The 18,868-nt window shown below is 48.3% G+C and overlaps 1 protein-coding gene across 1 annotated transcript; it reads right to left on the reverse strand.

Moving 5' to 3' along the window:
- Positions 1–1,108: 1,108 nt before the first annotated feature.
- Positions 1,109–18,316, reverse strand: LOC117880289 (cytochrome b-c1 complex subunit 1, mitochondrial). Its single transcript, XM_034776319.1, has 13 exons — positions 18,159–18,316; positions 13,369–13,509; positions 12,713–12,799; positions 11,040–11,169; positions 10,138–10,336; positions 9,199–9,278; positions 7,833–7,948; positions 7,219–7,362; positions 6,174–6,334; positions 4,524–4,609; positions 3,343–3,431; positions 2,171–2,246; positions 1,109–1,359 (listed from the first exon to the last, which is right to left on the reverse strand). Exons 1-13 carry the CDS (start codon positions 18,228–18,230, stop codon positions 1,295–1,297), a joined length of 1,446 nt encoding a protein of 481 aa, XP_034632210.1. The 5' UTR covers positions 18,231–18,316; the 3' UTR covers positions 1,109–1,294.
- Between the last annotated feature and the right edge of the window lie 552 nt (positions 18,317–18,868).

The following is an 18,868-nucleotide window of genomic DNA, read 5'->3' on the forward strand; positions in this document are numbered from 1 at the left end:
GCCGTGAGGGTGGCAGTCAGGCTGCCTTCAGCAGCATGCCTGCGGTAGGTCCGCCAGTCCCGCGGTTTTGGCGGTGGGTACACCGAAGGCGCAGGACCAGTGGACCTCCCGTATGCATGCCGCCAAATCTGCGTTACCAGCGGACTTCCCGCAGGCGTGCCGCCGAAAGCCGCCTGACTGCCGTGCTTGGGGCAGCAAAATACATAGAGCCGCCCCTGGTCTGACACACAGGAAAGAGCAAAAGAAACTTGAATCAATACAGTTAAGTTTCATCACACAGCACAAGGCTACCACTCTCCTTACATGTACTGCCCAACTGGATGGCAGCTCCATCACTTTCCCTCCTGATCTTTGTGGCAGTTTAAACGCTGATGCTTGCTGGGTAGCAGCAGAGCAGATGAACTGCTTTCTGAAAGCAAATTTTTAGTCCAAGGTTGCCCCTTTACTCAGAGCACCGAGAAAGAAAATACCAAGCAACTTCTTGGGTGAAGCCAGCTAATCTGTGCCCATCAAAAAGGTGTCAGTGCGTAACAGTTCTGTTTATAGCCACTGTGACGAGGCGCGAGAAAGAGCTGTATTGATGGAAGAGTGAAGATTAGAGACATTTCTCCTTCTGCCCTAGACTGGTGCCACAGAGCAAGAGACCAGTGTCAAGATCTCTGCAGGCTATGGCAGTGACTGAACAGCACACACAGAGTGCAATCCTATGGCGAAGGGAAGCAAAACATTTTTTCCCATTTTCCTTAAAGGGAAGAAGGAACCTTGGAGCATTTATAGAAACTGACAAGAGGCCCAAATACCAGAAGGCTTTGCAAGATTCCTTCTGCATGGCCCTCCTCAATGCACGCCAATCCACACCAACAGCGTCCCTGTTAGTCTTCGGCCACTTGTGTGTTAGTTATACTGGCCTGCAAAGATGAAAGGGAAGAGCAATGACTCCAGGCATCACTTAACTCAGCATACCCTATCACAGCCCAGCTATAGCCACATCTTTGCTAGTGCTAATGCTGCTCCAGTGTGTCACCAATTTGGAGAGGTTCATGAAATAACTTCCACCCCACACCCAGCCAACAGTGGCACTTTGCCATAAACACCCAGGAGAGCCAACTGCATTTAAATTATATTTATTTGTCTTGGTTCATTTTAACAGTTCAGAAGACAAGTGTTTGTACAGAGCTTACAGCAAGGCCCATCTTGCCACTGCCACACAGAAGAGATTCAGACACAGATCCATCCTTTGGGAGCCCCATCCCAGCCCAAGACGTCTCCACTTCCATTCTGCAGGGGGCACAGCCTAGAAACGGAGCCAGTACATGGCACTGCGGATCCGGTTGTAGTCTGGGAGCTGTTCGATGGGACCTGAGGGAGCAGAGGAGAAAGTCACTTAGAATAAAGTGAAGAGACCCACCATCAGCTTCTCAATTCTACTGCTCTCTGATCCAATGACGCCACCACACCCAGACTCAAATCCTTACATTAAAACCTCGGTTCAACAGTAGGAAGAAATAAGGCTATAAAGACAGTTTAACTGGACAGTGGTTTTTAACACTACTTCCCATTTGTCTTGAAATTCCTTTTTCTTATAGCTCCCCCTGAGGATTCAAACTTAATCTTGGAGATCACTGTGCGGAGGAGGGGAATCCACCAGGCACTTAAGGGAGGGAAGCTGCTTGGGCAAGTTTTCCAAGGGGAACATCTCCTTGGCTGACAGACAGGCATGCCAGAGTAGCACTGCAAGGAGTCAAGCCCACTGATTCTTACATTAACTGATGTCACCACAGAGTAAGGAGAGGACATTTGGCAGGCGCTACTGCGGTCCCCACCCACAGATTGAAGCTCCATTGTTAATCACATCTCTGTAGCCTGTAACGGAGCGGGAGGCTGGCCAGCAGCCCAAAGCCATTGTCTTAGCATCTGTGCCTAACTAGATTTTCAGAACATACTCTCTGGTGAACATGCTTCAGCATATCTGATGCACAAAGGCGGGGAGACAGTAGTGAAGTTGCCAGGAGGGTAAATTAGAGGGAGAAAGAAGCCAGAACAAACGACAAATTACTTGATACAGAAAACTGCCAGAGATCCACCAAGCAGACATCTTGCTCTCCATTATAAACAAAGACTCAACCACGTTGGCTGCTTTTCAACCTGTGCCTATAACCAGGTCACTTACCTACTCCTGCGACTGCTGGGCATTTGTCATAGATGTATTTGCTGCAGACCTCCCGTACCATCCTAGCATCCACAGCCTAACAGGAAATGACAAGAACAGGCAACGAGTCATGTTTCTGATATAGACACACATTTACACAAACTGAAAGCTGCTCAACTACCACACAATCAGACTGCCAAAGACCAAGAGATTTGACCTTATCTGTTTATCTGCTCAATATGACGCTGCTTTGAAGTTATTTGGCTACTTGTCTGCCAGGACAGTTACAGTATCCATGAGAAATTCCTCTTGGAGGATATGGACAACCTGTGCCAGTCTATAGAAGTAAAGTCTCTCAACTTATGTATTATATGTAGTGCTACAGAGTGCCAGAGATTGTACACACAGGGCCAGGCAATGAAGCCCCTTGTTATATGGCTCCTGCGAGACTGCACCCACTATGTATCGGACAGAGGGAGTTTGGGGATAAGTATTAAAAGTGAGGGAGTAACAAATCGACTTAGAGGTGAAGATTAAGAGTTCAACGTGAGCCAGCCATTCTTGACCAGAAGGAAGGGTCAGCACAAGGGGGGCCCTTGGGGAAGATCCCCGGAAATACTGGCTAAAGAACACTCCTCTCTCAATATTACTCTAATGCCGCAATCTTAAAGCCAAATGGGTAAGCAAAGGAGAACTTTGTGACCAGCTTTCTGCTCGTCAGTAAAATATTCTGGGGGGAATCTCTCAAGCCATTTCTAGTTCAGGCTTCTGGTTAGAGAAGGTCTAACTGGCACATACTCACTGAGACCTTTCCGGCTGAAGCTATATCCTGGCCATCTCATCAGAGGTGGAGTCACACAAATGAGCCCACATCACTAATGCTATAGACACTCAAGTCACTTAACAGGGTTATATGTTGTACCACTAACCTACAAGGGATGAATCAGCATCTAGACCTAGGGTGCAGGAAGGTGGTGCGATAACACAGAACACAAGTATAGCCTTATGTTTGGCAATTCCACTATATATATTTCAATTGTTTAACACTGACCCTGCCTTTGACTCGCCAGGATAAACAGTCTAATTAAACAGGTAAGTGCCTTAGATGCCCAGTTTCTCAGCAGCAGGTTTTATGCCCAATAACAAACACCTGGAGTAAGGTTAAGAGTGCTCCCATAAGAACTGATACATACAGCAATTCTGGCATCCCATTCAGCTAAAGATATACGGCGTCCATAGTTCAAGAGATGACTCCCAATATTTTCACAGACAGGTGTGGTACCTGGGAAAGATGTAGAGATTCATTAGGAAAGACCTCACGTTTTGAGCAAGATAGTCAAAGGCCTTCCAGCAAGTCATAGCTAAGGCTACGTTTAGGTCCCGGAGGTCAAGGAAGTCACAGAATCCATGACTTCCAGAGACCTCTGAGACATTTTCTGCTTCAGCCCCAGCGGCTGTGGGACTCTGGAGCTGGCAGCCAGCAGGGCCCTGGCCAGGGTTCCAGCGACAGGTAACAGCAGCAATGGGGGCCCCCTGCAAGATTCCAGCGACAGACTCCTGAGGGGGCCCTCCTCAGAGTTCCAACGACTGGCAACAGCCTCGCACGGGGGACGCCTTGGGTGAGCAGCTGGGGGGGGATCCCACTTTCTATTTGGGAAATATGGTCACCCTGCAGATTCCAGCTGCTGCGGGCAGAGGGGGAACCCCACAGCTGACAGCCACCACGATGGCAGGGGAAACCATGGAGCCACAGCAGCAAAAGTCACAGACAGGTCACGGTTTCTGTGAATTTTTGTTTTTTGCCCGTGACGTGTCCATGGCTTTTACTAAAAATAACCATGACAAAATCCTAGCCTTAGAAATAGTATGACCACCAGTTTGGAAAAAAGTATGCAAGCAGCCCATACCATTAGTCAGCTTCCAATAACCCAGCACCCACACGCTCCTTTTGTAGGCCATCCTAGGCAGCTCCAGTGGGGACTAGAAAAATGTATTATGACTTCCACCTCTGGAGACCCTGGTTCACATCTAACTTGGGTCATAACTGAAACCAGCTTGATGGTCTCAACATTGCCCTTAGCAGGCATCACAAGGGTGGTGCCTAATTTTTTTTGGCACTGCCACATTTGCTCAGGAGAGGCCCATGGATTCAGGGATAGCATGGAGTGTTATAGACTAGGATTCAGAATTAACAAAGCTGGGGTGGTAACCTAGGCCAGAAACTGAGAATATGCCAGGTCAGGGCTGAGGGACAACCTTGCATACTGCCTGCCAGTAGCACCTTGCTTCTAGCCAGAGCCCCTCCTTTCCAGGAGGGCCACAACTTAGAGTGTTAAATAAATGCAAAGCAGCTGTTCCTTAGATCAGAACATACCATCCAGCTGAGCCACCAGGGCATTCCGTAGGCTGTTCTTGGCTCTCTTCACCTCCCCGTCTGTCGCACTGATGCACAGACGCATCCTGAACAGGAATCAGAGGGAATAAGGGGCTCTCAAAGACCTTCCACTAGTACACGATGAGAAGTGATTACCTCCACCCACATTTATTTTGAACACTACCCCTCGATTTTCAACCTCTTATACAAACTGAATGCTAGGTCTTCAACCCTCTTGCTACTAACTAATGCACCAAGAACTAACCTTCCTCATGTATTGTTCAGAGTGGCAACGAACTCAGTAGTGAGTAGCACAGAAAGCTGACAGCTGGCCGGAGCAAGCTCAGTGCTAGTGCAGTCAGCGCATACATGGGGGGAATGACAATACCTTACCCGGGCAGTCACAATTGGGAGCACCTCAATGGCAGGTGTGTCACTCCAACTTGGCAGCCACAAGTAAGAAAGCCAAGGGACCAGGGCATGCTGCTAGTCCTGCTGTTATAACCTTCAATCACTCCCAATCTCTGCTGCTAGGATTGTTAAGAGTTGCAAAATGGGAGTCAGTCACTGACCACTGCCAAGGATTCCAATTCCTGAGGGTTCTGTGCAGTTTAGTAGGTTCCCTACAAGTTTTACATCCCTTTCTCCCATCCAGTGTCTCTTGTCTATTCAGATAGCAAGCTCCCGGGGGCAAGGACTGTTTCCTGCTCTTTGCGTACAGTTCCTAGCACAGGGGGGCCCCAATTTAGGTTGTAGCCTCTAGGCACTGCTGGAACACATATCATAAACTCTGCGGAAGGCTAAACAATGTGAAGTCCCTCTAATCTCGGCACTGAATGGTGCCCAGCACCAAGGCATTTGCCAGTGAGTCAAAAGGGCTGAGACCGTGCACTATGTATCGCCAGGTCATCTTTCTTAATTGTAACAAGATGATGGACAGGCCGTGCCTTTCACATGCTCTGGGAAAGGCAACCTTGTCTGGGAATAAGAGGCTCTAACACTAGAACAGGGGCCGGCAACCTTTCAGAAGTGGGGTGCCGAGTCTTCATTTATTCACTCTAATGTAAGGTTTCGCATGCCAGTAATACATTTTAATGTTTTTAGGAGGTCTCTCTCTAGAAGTCTATAATATATAACTAAACTATTGTTGTATGTAAAGTAAATAAGGTTTTTAAAATGTTTAAGAAGCTTCATTTAAAATTAAATTAAAATGCAGAGCCCCCTGGACCAGTGGCCAGGACCCGGGCAGTGTGAGAGCAACTGAAAATCAGCTCGCGTGCTGCCTTTGTCACCCGTGCCATAGGTTGCTTACCCCTGCACTAGAACAATCGCTAATGCACCAGAATAAACAGGGACCACATCCATCATTCAGGGAGGTCAGGGGGATAAAACTAGAACAATGGGGTGAGATTAAGGCAAAGGCAGATTCAGGACGGACATCAGGAGTCATTGCTCTTCTAGCCTGTGGAGTTTCTTCCCAAGGGAAGTTATGGAAACTCCACAGGAAAGGATTAACATGAGATAAAACTCTAGACAGCACAGGACTCTTCTTGATAGTACATGGGCTTAAACTCTGTAGGATATAATAAGTTCTCTACTAGATCTAGGCTCCATAATAGGGACTGACCACACGCAGCAAATCACACTCACCACTCTCCCTGAGCAAAGTGCAGTGAATCTTCTATGTTCAGAGCATCAGAAACAAAATGGAGTCCAAAGAGGCCTGTGTCAGAGTAGCAAGTGTTGAAGGTCTGGAAACTGTGACAGAGTTTATTCTCTGTTGCAATTGTAGCCAGCCTGCTGGATTGATTCTGCACATAAGTAAACACCCTCAGTGATTCAAATGCTCACCTTTCCTTTGACAGTTCAAATGCCTCCCCGAGTGGTTATAGGGTCAGAAGAGCAAACAAGGTAGAGAGCATAACAGGATGCCATGTGAGAGCTCAACTCGGGGCACACTCCAGGCTCTACCCCACAAGCTTTCATGGTAGAAAGTAGAGTGTACAGCCTGCTGAAGGCTTTTACATCTCACTAAATTTTTCTTCTTTCCCAGCACTGCACTGTGGAGGTGGTACTTGTGGTACCCTTCTGGAATGGTACCACAAGGAAGGTGGGGGATACAGGGAGTAGGTGGCCTGGAATTAGAGTGGACTACACTACAGGCATGCCCTGCCAGAGGGAATCTCTATACAGAGACAGGAGAGGTGTACACTGGGTTTTAAACCGGTCCTCACCACACTGCAGTTGTAAGATATGCCTGTGTCATAGGGATACATATTACCCTGCCCTGCTTAAATACTATCACCATTAAATGAACATTTTGTCTTTGCATCACAGGACAAGTTTAGGGAAGGGATACTCAGGAGTACGAGCACCTTGCTGGGAATCGCCCTACTGAGTCCTACTCCATACCTGCTGAGGATCTGCTGTGCAGCGATCCTCTCTGAGAAAGCTGCATATAGCTCTCACCAGAGAGGACTAGCAGGACCTCCTTGCCACACCCCATCCAGCCCAAGAGGTGTCCCAGATCAGCCCTGGTTGGCATTTCTATCCTGCCTTCTGGATTCACAGACAAGCTCCATTTCATGGGAACATTTCAGAGTTTAATATTATACACAACAGCTTCCCGCTCAAGGAGATCCTAATGTTAAGTCACTACGGCTGACTCACAATGCCATGCTCCCAGGTCTCTTACCTTACCACCTCCAAAGGTGCGGTCATAGCGCCCTATGATCGAGTTCGCTACAAGGAGGGGAATGTTGTCTGGACTGGACCATCCTGGCCCCTCCACTGCAATAGCGACATGAGCCAAGGGTAAGGCGTCATCTCTGACACGGATCTGAAAAACATCAAGGGGCATGGCAAGAGTAGAGTGAGCACTGTGGCCTTCTCTCCAGGGTCTCGTGCACAGCATGGGTTGATAAATTAGGGGATTTATTGTCGTGGGTAAAATCAGCTAGCCTGTCACCTTTAAGTTCTTATATGCAATGTGCCCATCACGTCACCAGATGCATCTGGTTTCTAGACTCCATTAGGTAACAGATGCACGTACTAGCCTCAATAAGTTCCTAGTGGATTTTGGTCACATCTACAACCAAAACATTTTCGCAAGACTGGCAGCGCTGTGTAGGGTCTCAAGACTAGAACAGCGGGGTCTGCAGTAGGTCAGGACTGAGGTGCCATCTACTCATACAAAGAAACTAACATACAAGTTTACACAGAGATTTCATCCCCGAAGTGACCAGGGGCTAATGTCACAAAGGTATGCTTTGTATTCAAAGCAATCAGCTGTTGCCAAGAAGAATTTACCTCACTCCCAGTGAAACGGCAGGGTGGGAGGATGGGCACCGCATCCTCCTTGTATTTAAAGGGAATTCCACTCATGTGCTGCCTGGCAAGGTCTACCAGTTCTTTGTGGGAAACACCTGGGAAGGGGAACAGAAGGAACAAGAGATCAGTACAGCTGCTTGAGCCTCTGAAACGCAAGGAGGAAAAATAAATGAATATTATGTACTAGGTGACAGACACGAGCCGTAGATGAGAGAGAGTGCACTTTGGAGTCTAAACAGCAGGTTTAAAATATCAAGACTTCCTAGAGCATTGTTTCTCAAATGCGGCCACCATGGCTGCCTTTTCTTGGAGGCACAGCCTCCTTGGTGGTGATAGGGGGCAGGCGAGGTGAAGCAGCAGCCCCTCCCCTGGGGCTGCCAGCAGCGATTGGGCCCTGCTCCACTGTGAAGCCAGAAATGCCAGAGGAACAGGCAGCTGGTGAGAGTGCCCCATATTCTTTGGGGTGATGGGGGTCAGGCTTCCAGCTTCAGGCCTGGGGTGGCAGGCTCTGGCCGTGGGCTCTAGCTAAGTGACAGTGGGCTCCATTCCCAGGCTCACCACTCCCCCCATTGCCCCGGCCTCCGCTGCCTCCTCCAACCTTGGGCTTCGGCTGCGTGGCAGCGGGCTCCATCCCCCAGGCTCTGGCTGAATGGCTCCGGGATCTGATTCCAGCTGGGCAGTGGCTGCCAGCCCCTGGCTCACCACCCCCTGCCCATCGCCCCTGGGCCCTGCTGCCTCCTTCATCCACGGGTTCCTGCGGCAGGCTCATCTCGTCCCTATCATCCCTGGCCCCCGTTGCATCCTCCAGCCGCGGACTTCAGCCGCACAGCGGCAGTCTCTGGCCCCTGGCCCCAGCCTGGCTCCCAGGTGCCGGCCTCCGCTGCCTCCTTGCCTACCTCCTCAGTGAGGGCTTAATTTGTCCCCCAGCTTACCCGGGCTGAGTAAATCCGCCGTAAAAAGTGATATTTGTATGTTAGTTAATATCACTTTTCACTGCCTGCCACCCAGCTAACAAATCTTAAAAACCAAAAAAGCAAATGAAACAACAACAAAAAGACAAGAACATGCAAAGCACCTTATTTTTGTTTCTATTCTATTTAGGTCCAGTAAAGAATAGAGACAACTGTACATTACTTTTATTATGAATTTGCAAAAAACCCCTAAAGTAACAATGCATTGGACAAGCATATGTGCATATTTATTTGTTTTTCCCTAAAGTTAATTAAGTATTTTAGGAAAAATTGTCAGAGCAGCCACCAGCAAGAATTGGTGGCTGCACTCTGAGGCCACCAAAAATTTTGTTGAGAGAACCCCTCTCCTAGAGTCCCAGGAAACTAGCACTTACCTCCAGCAGCTGCCAGGACCATGCGAGGGGCCTTGTAATGAGTGTCAATGTACGTAGCGAGATCCGCACGAGTCAGACTCCTAAAGAGCATACACAACATTTTAATATCCCAACAATCCAGGTATGGAGGAGATAGGTTGAGCTGTGAGGGCTCGGTGGTCAGGGAAGGCGGTACTCAATACAACTGAAGTGACAATGTATTCAATACACCCTTGGTTATAGTAATAACATCTCTTGGGAATCTAAAGTCATCTAGCCCTCCACTGTGCTGTACCCTGGAGACCGCAACGCTTAGGGAATTGGGACTAGGATACTGAACCTTTCACTTGTAGGTCTCCAGTTCAAATCCAGCCTACATCAGTTGTGACCAGAAGTCATTACTCTCAGATGGCTGTTTAGTAGCCTACCTACTTGCTAATGGGTAAGTGCCCATGGTCAAGGCCATCACCATAATGGCACTCCTGGCTGGTGATTTCAGAGGCACCACAGACTAGGTATAGGAGAGGGCTGAGCTCTTGGCCTAAACAGTTAATCCCCCTAGTGAGGGCTGAGGCACAATGGTGGGGAATACGTGAGAGAAGCTTGTGTAGCACTGCTCGTACGAGGCCTATCCTAGGGCAACAGGACTTCAAACTCCAAAACTAATAATACAGCATCGTCACCAGCAGTGGGAAGCACAGAATCAAGACAAAAATTGTAAGCCTATGGTCAGCCACGTGTAAGGCACCACCTGCTGTGTGCAAATGGGTTGGCTTCCTTGTACAAATACTTTTGTTGCTAATGTGCTTTACTAGCATGTAGTTGAGGTTATGCAGCTCCCCTTTTATCAAGGTCCATAACACGAAATGTGTGCTCCCAAGAATTGTGCGTTAGCGGAAGGGGAACTGTCCTTTGGTGTATATCATACTCCAGACCGAAAAGAGTGAATTTGCTGCTCACTTGATGTTCTCAGTGGTTCCCTCAACAGTGCGGCTCAGGGCAGTGCCTTGGAAAGCAGTAGCATGAAGATAGTCAAAGACGACATCTGTCAAGTTGCTGTCAATTTCCTGCAGCTCCTGAAGGATGGTGCTCCGTTCCTTCTCGATCTGAGAATCCTCGAGGCTGCAGTTCTGCACGATGTCAGCCAGAATCTCGACAGCTACAACACACACAATTTCAGCAATTCCTTTACCTGGCCACTACAGAATGCAGCAGGAAACTGAAAACAAGTCATAATCTGGAGGAGGAATGGGTATGGACTGGAATAAACACTGTACCAGGACTCAGGAAAAAGGGGGAATGTAGGAGACCACAATGGGACAGGGATGTGGGGCAAAATGGGCTAACATACTAGCTGTTCACCTAAGTTCAAGTCTCCATCGGATCACAAAACAGATACAATGGAATGTTTTCAATATGTGGAAATCTCAACATTAAAAATCAGTTCTCAGCTTAGCATAACATTTTGCTTTTCAGAGGCATAATAAAACTGGTACAGGAATTATATAGCAGTTCAGGGGTTCCATACACTGGCAATGCAGTGTGAGTGCCCAAAACTGGAAGGCTATCTACAGAACAGTAGTACAGTAGGCTGCAAAGACTTATTTTAGAAGAATATGAAGCTGAAGGCTATATGCTCATCAGTTAACCATTCAGGACCTGCAAATGCTCAGACTGCCTGGGTACTAAGTGAATCATGGCCTTAGAGTCTCTGCTTTGTTCCACAGGCACCTGATAACAAGAGACATTTAAAATAAATAAATTATATATACATATATACATACACATATATATACATATAAAAGTATTTCTCTGCCCTCAAGCTCTTGATCAGAGACTTAATAGTCCAATGGTCACACTACCTCTGGGCAGGTCTTTGGACAGGATTTTCATGAAGTAGGCAGTCTGCTCCCGGGAGGTGTAACTGTTGAGGTGAGCACCCATACTCTCCACTTCCTTTTCAAAAGTGGCACAAGGACGTTTCTTTGTGCCCTAAAAGAAACAAACGTAGCTAGAAACTGGTTAGGTTTTTCCCTGACAACTAAAGAACCAAATTAATGACATAGATCTTCACACAACTCAGGGAGCCACTTTAGAAGTAGCTATGAGTAATTTGTTTCAATCCCATCAGATGACAATTGGTACTTACTAATGCAATTTTCAGAATGCCCTAAAATGCTTGTCACCATGAAGTGAGGCTGATCTCCCAGTGAAAGCTACCATAGTATGGCTACTATTATAAATAAAAATAAAATAAATTAATGGAGATATCCTATCTCCTAGAACTGGAAGGGACCTTGAAAGGTCATCAAGTCCAGCCCTCTGCCTTCACTAGCAGGACCAAGTACTGATTTTGCCCCAGATCCCTAAGTGGCCCCCTCAAGGATTGAACTCCCAACCCTGGGTTTAGCAGGCTAATGCTCAAAGCACTGAGCTATCCCTCCCCCCAAGCCTATTCGGCAGGAAGGCTTGCTTGCACTACAATAGTGCTGCTCAGCAGGTGGCTGTATTATTGAAAAGCGAGAGACTCTCAGCCATAAGGAAAGTTCTGTTATTTACAGCATTGTTCATTTAATGTGGGCTAAATACGAATGCAAACTTTCTACACAGGTTTGTCCAGTAAATGAGTTACCCCTATATCAGCAGTGAGTCTCCAACTTGTTATAAATTAAAATTGTGAGCAATACTTTCTTTGCCACAAACTACACGAGTAGCAAAGCAAGAGTGCTTCGTTTTTAGTACTTTTCATAATTTTATACACATACACACACACTTCTATATAAATAAAATAAAATTACTGATGTTAGGATTAAATAAATTAGGGTTTTGTTACGAAAGCTGTGGGTCTTTTTTTTTTTTTTTTTTAAAGTGGGCTAAATTTGCATTGTTTAAAATGCTTAACTGCATAGAAAAATTGTTCTGGAAGTTCAGGAGTTAGTCACAAGGACCTCTGCACACCCTTCTTGCATGCAGCACAGCCACTGATTTTCATGCCACTGACTGGTCAATTCACTATTTAGAGCCAGTTAATACCATCCCATGACTAGCATGGGAAACACTACAGAGAGTTAGGCATGTAAATCCCCTGGGCAGTGGCAAGAGTAGAGTCCCCAGAACACCAACTATGGGAGTCAGTACAAAGATTCAGTGCACATTCACAGATAAAATGCCTTTTTAACAGAGAGTACAACTTGAACCTTTATTTTGCCCTCGTAGGTGCCTAAAACAGCCCCTTATCATTTGTATTACAGTGGAATCCAGAGGTCTGGATCAGGATTGGGATCCCATTCTGCGAAGCGATATATGAGGACATTTCCTGCCCTGAAGAGCTTAAGGTAATTTTCCTTCTAACTTGCATGCTTTGGTGCCCACACATGCCAATTTTCTAACATGGTTTTGACCCATGGGAACCAGAACCACATATGAGTTAAAGTCAGTTAGAACATCCCAGAGAGTCCAGAGGGATGGTTTGATCATAAGTAGCTGCATAGGGTCAATTCCTATGAAAAGTACCAGACCTAGCACATCATCTCACCTTGAATGCCAGATGTTCCACAAAGTATCCTGCTCCATTGTTCTTCTCACTTTCATAACGGCTACCTACCCCAATCCACACACCCACCTAACAGAAGAGAGATGAGCTGAATAAATACAATTAGGAAATACAGCTAGCAACATATGCAAGTTTCCTGTCACTAAGTGTAACACCTGGAGTTTAAGACAACCCCACTGCTAGTACTAGGACATACACTACCACCAGCATTGAAGGCTAGTATTGTTTTCTTTCTTTTTTTTTTTTAAAGAATCTAGTCTATTTATTCCATTTACCTTGCCACATAAGAGAATACTTTTCTGAAATTTCTCAAAGATGTATTAAGCAATGAATGGCTGTCATAGTTAAGTGTAAGTAAGACTGAAAGCTACTTCCATACAAATGAAGGTGGGAGATCTGGGCAGAGCAAGAGAGCATCAATGGACTTTTGAGACATTTGTCGACTCATTCCAAAGCAAGTTGTGCCTTTTATTTAAGCTCCAGTTTGCCCAGAGCCACAATCAGGTAAACACAAATGGCTGAATCTCTGCTGCTAACCTTGGTTCCAACAAGGGCTGGTCTTCTTTGAAAGACTAGTACATTACCTGAACTGAGTTAACAGTGATCATGGGAGGATTCCAAACCCATCTTCAACTTACTGTGCACGTAGGCTGGTCGGATTCCTCAGAAGCCACAGGGAGGCCGTTGTCCAGAGAGGTAACTTGTGTCTCTGGAATGTTATGGAGTGCCTGGGCGTAGGTAGCTGCTCCTCGATTTCTCATCAAACTCATCAAGGCTGGCTAAAAAGAAAGCCACCATCAAACAGCAACTCACACTATAATACAGAGCTACCAACATATAGATTGCCAAGAGTCACATGACGGTGCAGACCTAATAAGCTAGTCCAGCAGAACACAGATTCACTCGCTAAAGCTTTCCCACAGTAGATCCCTAAACACTAATGTACATATTTTAAATTATAAGATGTGCCAGATTCTGAGATCTCTGGATACAAGAGCTGGGGGGGTCTTCACAGGTTGAATGGAAAAGGATGAGAGGAATCAAGTGGGCTCAAGGCAAGCCCCAGAAGCAGGAGTTTGGAAGTGGTCCCATTGTTAGGCGTTCTTAACGTAAACTGAGATCTTTTGCAGGGCTTTAACCTCATCCCAAAATCGTAATCTATACAATGGGTCTCCAGAGGCTGATATCTGTACCTCTCTACTCTTATTTCCTATGCTAAGATTTGGGACAGTGTGAGTTTATGTTATCCTTCAGGTTTGTATATCCCCATTTATCAAACACTCATCCCACAAAGTGTATATCTTGGTAGATCTGTACTAAGTGTACAGTGTACACACATTCTCTCCATTGTAGGGATAACACAATGAAAGTGATACATAGATCATGTTTCTTTACAGTGGCTGCTTATAATGTATATATTTACAATATATGTAGCAGATTACAAATCAACTATGTCACTTCATATTCAAAGCCCTTAGTAGTGCAAGTCCTATCTGTATGAGAGACCTGTTCCTTCAGCATAGAGCAATACCATTTATTATTAAGATTTTGTCACAGTTATTTTTAGTAAAAGTCAAGGACAAATCACGGGCAATAAACAAAAATTCACAGAAGCCCATGACCTGTCTCTGACTTTTACTAAAAATAACTGACAAAATGGGGCTGATGGCCGGGGGGGAGGACTGAAGTGGGGTGAGAGGAGATGAGATCCTGAGCACCGCTGGGGGGGGGGGGGGGGAGTTCTCCCAGCACAGCTTGGAGCTCAGGGTCCTTCTCCTCCCTCCCCCCCTTCTAACTGCCCATGTTATCAGTAAGATAAACAAATTAAGAAAGACTATCCACAAGCACCAACAACCTTGCCATAAAATGATCATGGTATCATGGTAGAAATGCGTCTTCAGGAGGCTTTTGAATGTAGAAAGGGAAAAGGCCTTGCAGACCAGCTCATTTTTGGAGATGAGCATGTGGATACTCATAGGAGAATCAGACAAAGAGGGAGTTGAGGGTGGTATCACCAGCAGAAGAGGGGATAGATGGGCAACACAAAATATGGGCCAATAAGAACGAAAGGGTGAAGAATTATGCAGAGATTTGAAAATAAAGACAAGAAGTTTGAATTTGATATGGGGGAGGAGAAAGATTCAAAGGATGAGAATTATTTTCTCTAATTTTTTTTACAGTTAATTTGTGAGACAAAGTGGACATTTTCTGTAATAGTTTTGTGAATCCTGTGTACCTCAGTTTCCCCTATATTTTGCATGGCTATGGGGTGTGGGAGGATGGACGACTATTTGGTCTCAGGGCAGGCTAGGGCCAGGTCTACACTAAGAACTTACATTAATATAACTACATTGCTCAGGGGTATGAAAAATCCATATCCTTAAGTGACACAGTTAAATCAACCTAACCCCCCTGCGCAGACAGCACTAATTCAACAGAATTCTCACATTTACAAAGCTACTGCCTCTCCGGGAGGTGGATTAACTAATCTGACTGGAGAAGCCCTCCCTGCCAGCATAGGTAGCGTCTTCACTGAAGTACTACAGCAGAAAGCTGTGCCGTCAGAGACATAAGTGAATGTTGCCTAGCTGTCTGAGCTTGAACGGGTCATTAAAAAGACTGTCCATGGCCAACCCCATATCTATGGCAAATCTAATCACCAGGACACTGACACCCAGCAACCACTGACCCACAGGGAGATGGCCTTCCCCACTTCACAGCTGGAAAGCAGAGCAAAATCCCACAGGTTAAGAACAAAGGACTGGGAAGGTATGAGGTGGGAGGGATAAGAGGTGGCTGCTGGAAGGAGTAAGGGCTCTCATCTGAAAATGACCAAGGAGGTCGGATGGAGAAAGACACAGAGCCTGAACATGAGGGTTCACTACAGCTTGGCTGGGCTCTGGACTAACCAGAACAGATTTGAACTATGTTTTAATCTTCAGTTCTCTATGCTAACTCCAGTTCAGCAATAAACCCGAGTGTTTTGACAGTGCTGTTTGAGTGTCACTGTAAATACCCAGTGAGGTACATTAATTCCTGAAAAGCATACGAGTCTCTACCAGGGATTTCGCTCAGTTGGACTCGCTGAACAGAGCTCACAGTGTGAATGAAGCAGGAGTGCTGAAGCCACAGAGGTTCAGTCTAAAGAGGCAATGAGGTGGCATAGCTTGCTCTGAAGGAAGAGCGAGGCCTGTAAAAGGTCCGGCACACAGAACAGGTTCCTCCAGGAGACTGCTCCAAAGCTGGGGGCATAGCAGCGATCCCGTGGATCTGTGACAGTTTGTTCTGTGCATTTTGACAGTACTTTGCATTGTGTGCTACACCGTTTCCTCTTTATCAGCGGTTTTGAAACTGTGGGTTGCGACCCAGTATTGGGTCATGGAATATAAGGCACTGGGTCGCGGCGGCTCTGGTCAGCACCGCCAGCCAGGCCTTTAGAAGTCCTGTCAGCGGTGCTGCCTAGCTAAGGCAGGCTAGTCCTTATCTGTTCTGACACCATGCTGCGCCCCGGAAGCGGCCAGCAGCAGGTCTTGCTCCTAGGCTGGGGGGCCCCCGCCCCAAGCACCGGGTCTGCACTCCCATTAGCTGGGAACCGGACAATGGGAGTGGGGGGAGGGGTGGGTGGAAAGAGGGTGCCTGTGAGCAAGAGCCACGCAGAGCTGCTTGTGCGCCTCCGCCTAGGAGCCAGACCTGCTGCTGGCTGCTTCTGAGGTGCAGCACAGTCCACTGTGCCAGGACAGGCAGGAAGCCTGCCTTAGTACCCCTGCTGCGCTGCTGACCGGGAACCGCCCAAGGTAAGCCTGCGCCATAATCCCCAGCCTGAGCTCCCCCAAACCCAGAGCCCACTCCTGCACCCCAAGCCCCTCATCCCTGGCCCCAGCCCAGAGCCCTGAACCCATCCAGCACCCCAACCCCTTGCCCCAGCCCCGAGTCCCTCCCACATCCCAAACCCCTCATCCCCAGCTCCGTTGGGTCATGGGCCTCAACAATTTTCTTCAACTGGGTCGCCAGAAAAAAAAGTTTGAAAACCACTGCCCTAGATAACTAGCTCTTGCCCATGTGGATTCTGCACTCAGCAAAAGGGGAAAGTTTTCAAAATAGGAAAACCACTGCAAAACTATAAAGTTCGGCAGGGGGACTCAGGGCAGGTGTAGCACCAGAAGCTACTTTTAACCCATTTTTAAAAAACTGATTGACATTATGCCGACATTGTCATTGTTGAACGATCAGGCCTTTGCTGCGGTGGGATCTAGGGCATGGAATTTGCTCCCTACTGAATTTCCCCTTTTTAAAATAATCATAACATCTTCAGAATAAAGAGCTGTTGCTTTTTTAAAAGTATCCCAGCTACATCTGTATTACTACTCCCCCCTTTTACCCATTTTCCTCCCTCAACTACAATTTGATAAGCTTTTAGGGACTTGTCTTAATAGTTTTAAAACTTGAAATTGTTGTATTCAATAGAACCCCAAATTGGATAGCAGGATTTCGAATGTCAAACAGAAGGTGCAGTACTCTGCTTCCCCACAGCATCAGAAACTGCACCCAGTTTTGACATACAGTGAATGACTTTAGTCGGGAAATAGATGTCTATTTATAGAGGCCAACTAGATATCGAGTTAAGACTAACGTCTCAGCCACAGACCTCCTACTACAAAGGAGCAAAGCCTCCCTAAAGTACACAACATCCCAGCACAAACATGGAAACTGGGTGCGCATCAACAAGCGGCTATACGATGCTTTTAAACTTCTTCGATGCTAGCTGGCTCCACAGGTGCTGGAAGTAGGGGAGCTGCCGCACCCTCCGGCCTGAAGTGGTTTCCATCCTATGTAGGGTTCACAGTTGGGTTCAACGGCTCTCAACACCCCCACTGTACACATTGATCCAGCGCCCCTGGCTGGATCCCTACCGGGTGGGATGGGGGGGGGGGGGGCAACAGGAGACGTGTAGGATTTAGCCGCCCGCAGGTGCAGCGTTGAGGCTCTGGGTAAGACTGATCTACAGCAAGAAGCAACGGGAGCAACCGCGCTCCTTAGCCACCTGCGAAGCGAAGCGCGCAGCCAGCTGGTCCCGCCGCGGGTGTGCCGGGGCTCTCGGCACTGGGGGTGTGCCGGGGCGGGATCCGACCGGACTGAGCGGGCGCAGGCAGGAGCGGCGCCCGAAGGAAGGGCCTGTTTTCCTCGGACCAGCCCCCCGCCCTCCACGGGCCCGGCTCCTCCGGCCACCCCCTCGCAGTGCGAACGGCCCCCGCACCGCATTCCCCATCTCTTAGCCCATCCGCGGCGGGACAGACAGAGCCAGGCCTGGGCCACTGCCGGTCCCCAGGGCCTCGCCGCCCCTGTGACCTTCCCGGCGGCCAGGCCTGCCCCGGCCCCATCCGATCTCCTCGCCCAGGCCCCGGCGGGGCAGAGGCGCGCGGTCACTCACCGAGGAGCGGGGACCCCGCAGAAGGGCTCGGCCCGCGGCACAGCCGGCCCGACACACAGAGGAGGCCGCCATCTTGACCCCTTACCGCTACCGAGGCCCGACTGACCCCGAGCGGAGCGAGAAAGACGCATGCGCGGGAAGACAAGCCATAAAAGCGGAGGAGCGCACGCGCCAGTAGGCAAATTGACGGGGGCTACGCATGCGCGGGGAGAGACAGTCGCATGGGCGGAGACTGGGGACAGCTTTTTAAAGCATGCGCAGCAATGGGTCTAGCAAGGCTGAGACCGTATTGCGCCCTCTGTTGGTTGGAGGTCGAGGAGCCTGTGCCCCGCGAGAGCTCCGGGTCTTTCCTTACTCAGGCAAAGTGGAGGCGCCGGGGGGATCGCACTGGGCAGGCGGCTCAGCCCCCTGGGGCCCCCAGCACGCTGCAGCCCCTGAGCCCCTGCCCGGGTTGGAAGAGCCCCACTCTCCCAATGGGGATGGATACCTGCAGCCTGGGGCAGATAAGCCCTGGCCCCTGCTCACGAACCCCCACAGGAACGGGGCAGGGGCAAGGCTAGTCTCCCGCTAAGCCTTGGGCCCCCAGGCCAGGCTTCCAGCTGGCCCCTGTCACTGACAGGCCAGGAGGGAAGCGCCTGCTGCTTCTTGCTGGCCTTGCTCTGCATGGCCCAGTCTGCAGGCAGGAAACTCATCAACCCGGACCCAGGGTC

Source organism: Trachemys scripta, chromosome 7 (assembly GCF_013100865.1).
Source record: "Trachemys scripta elegans isolate TJP31775 chromosome 7, CAS_Tse_1.0, whole genome shotgun sequence".
NCBI lineage: Eukaryota > Metazoa > Chordata > Testudines > Emydidae > Trachemys > Trachemys scripta.

What these genes read in the sequence shown, in the direction of transcription:
- LOC117880289 (XM_034776319.1), bottom strand. Translation starts at nt 18,230, where the DNA reads ATGGCGGCCTCCTCTGTGTGTCGGGCCGGCTGTGCCGCGGGCCGAGCC. An exon ending in GCACCTTTGGAGGTGGTAAG is followed by an intron (nt 6,335 to 7,218) that starts GTAAGAGACCTG and finishes ACTTATGTGCAG; the next exon opens with AATCAATCCAGCAGGCTGGC. An exon ending in CACTTTGCTCAGGGAGAGTG is followed by an intron (nt 4,610 to 6,173) that starts GTGAGTGTGATT and finishes ATTCCTGTTCAG; the next exon opens with GATGCGTCTGTGCATCAGTG.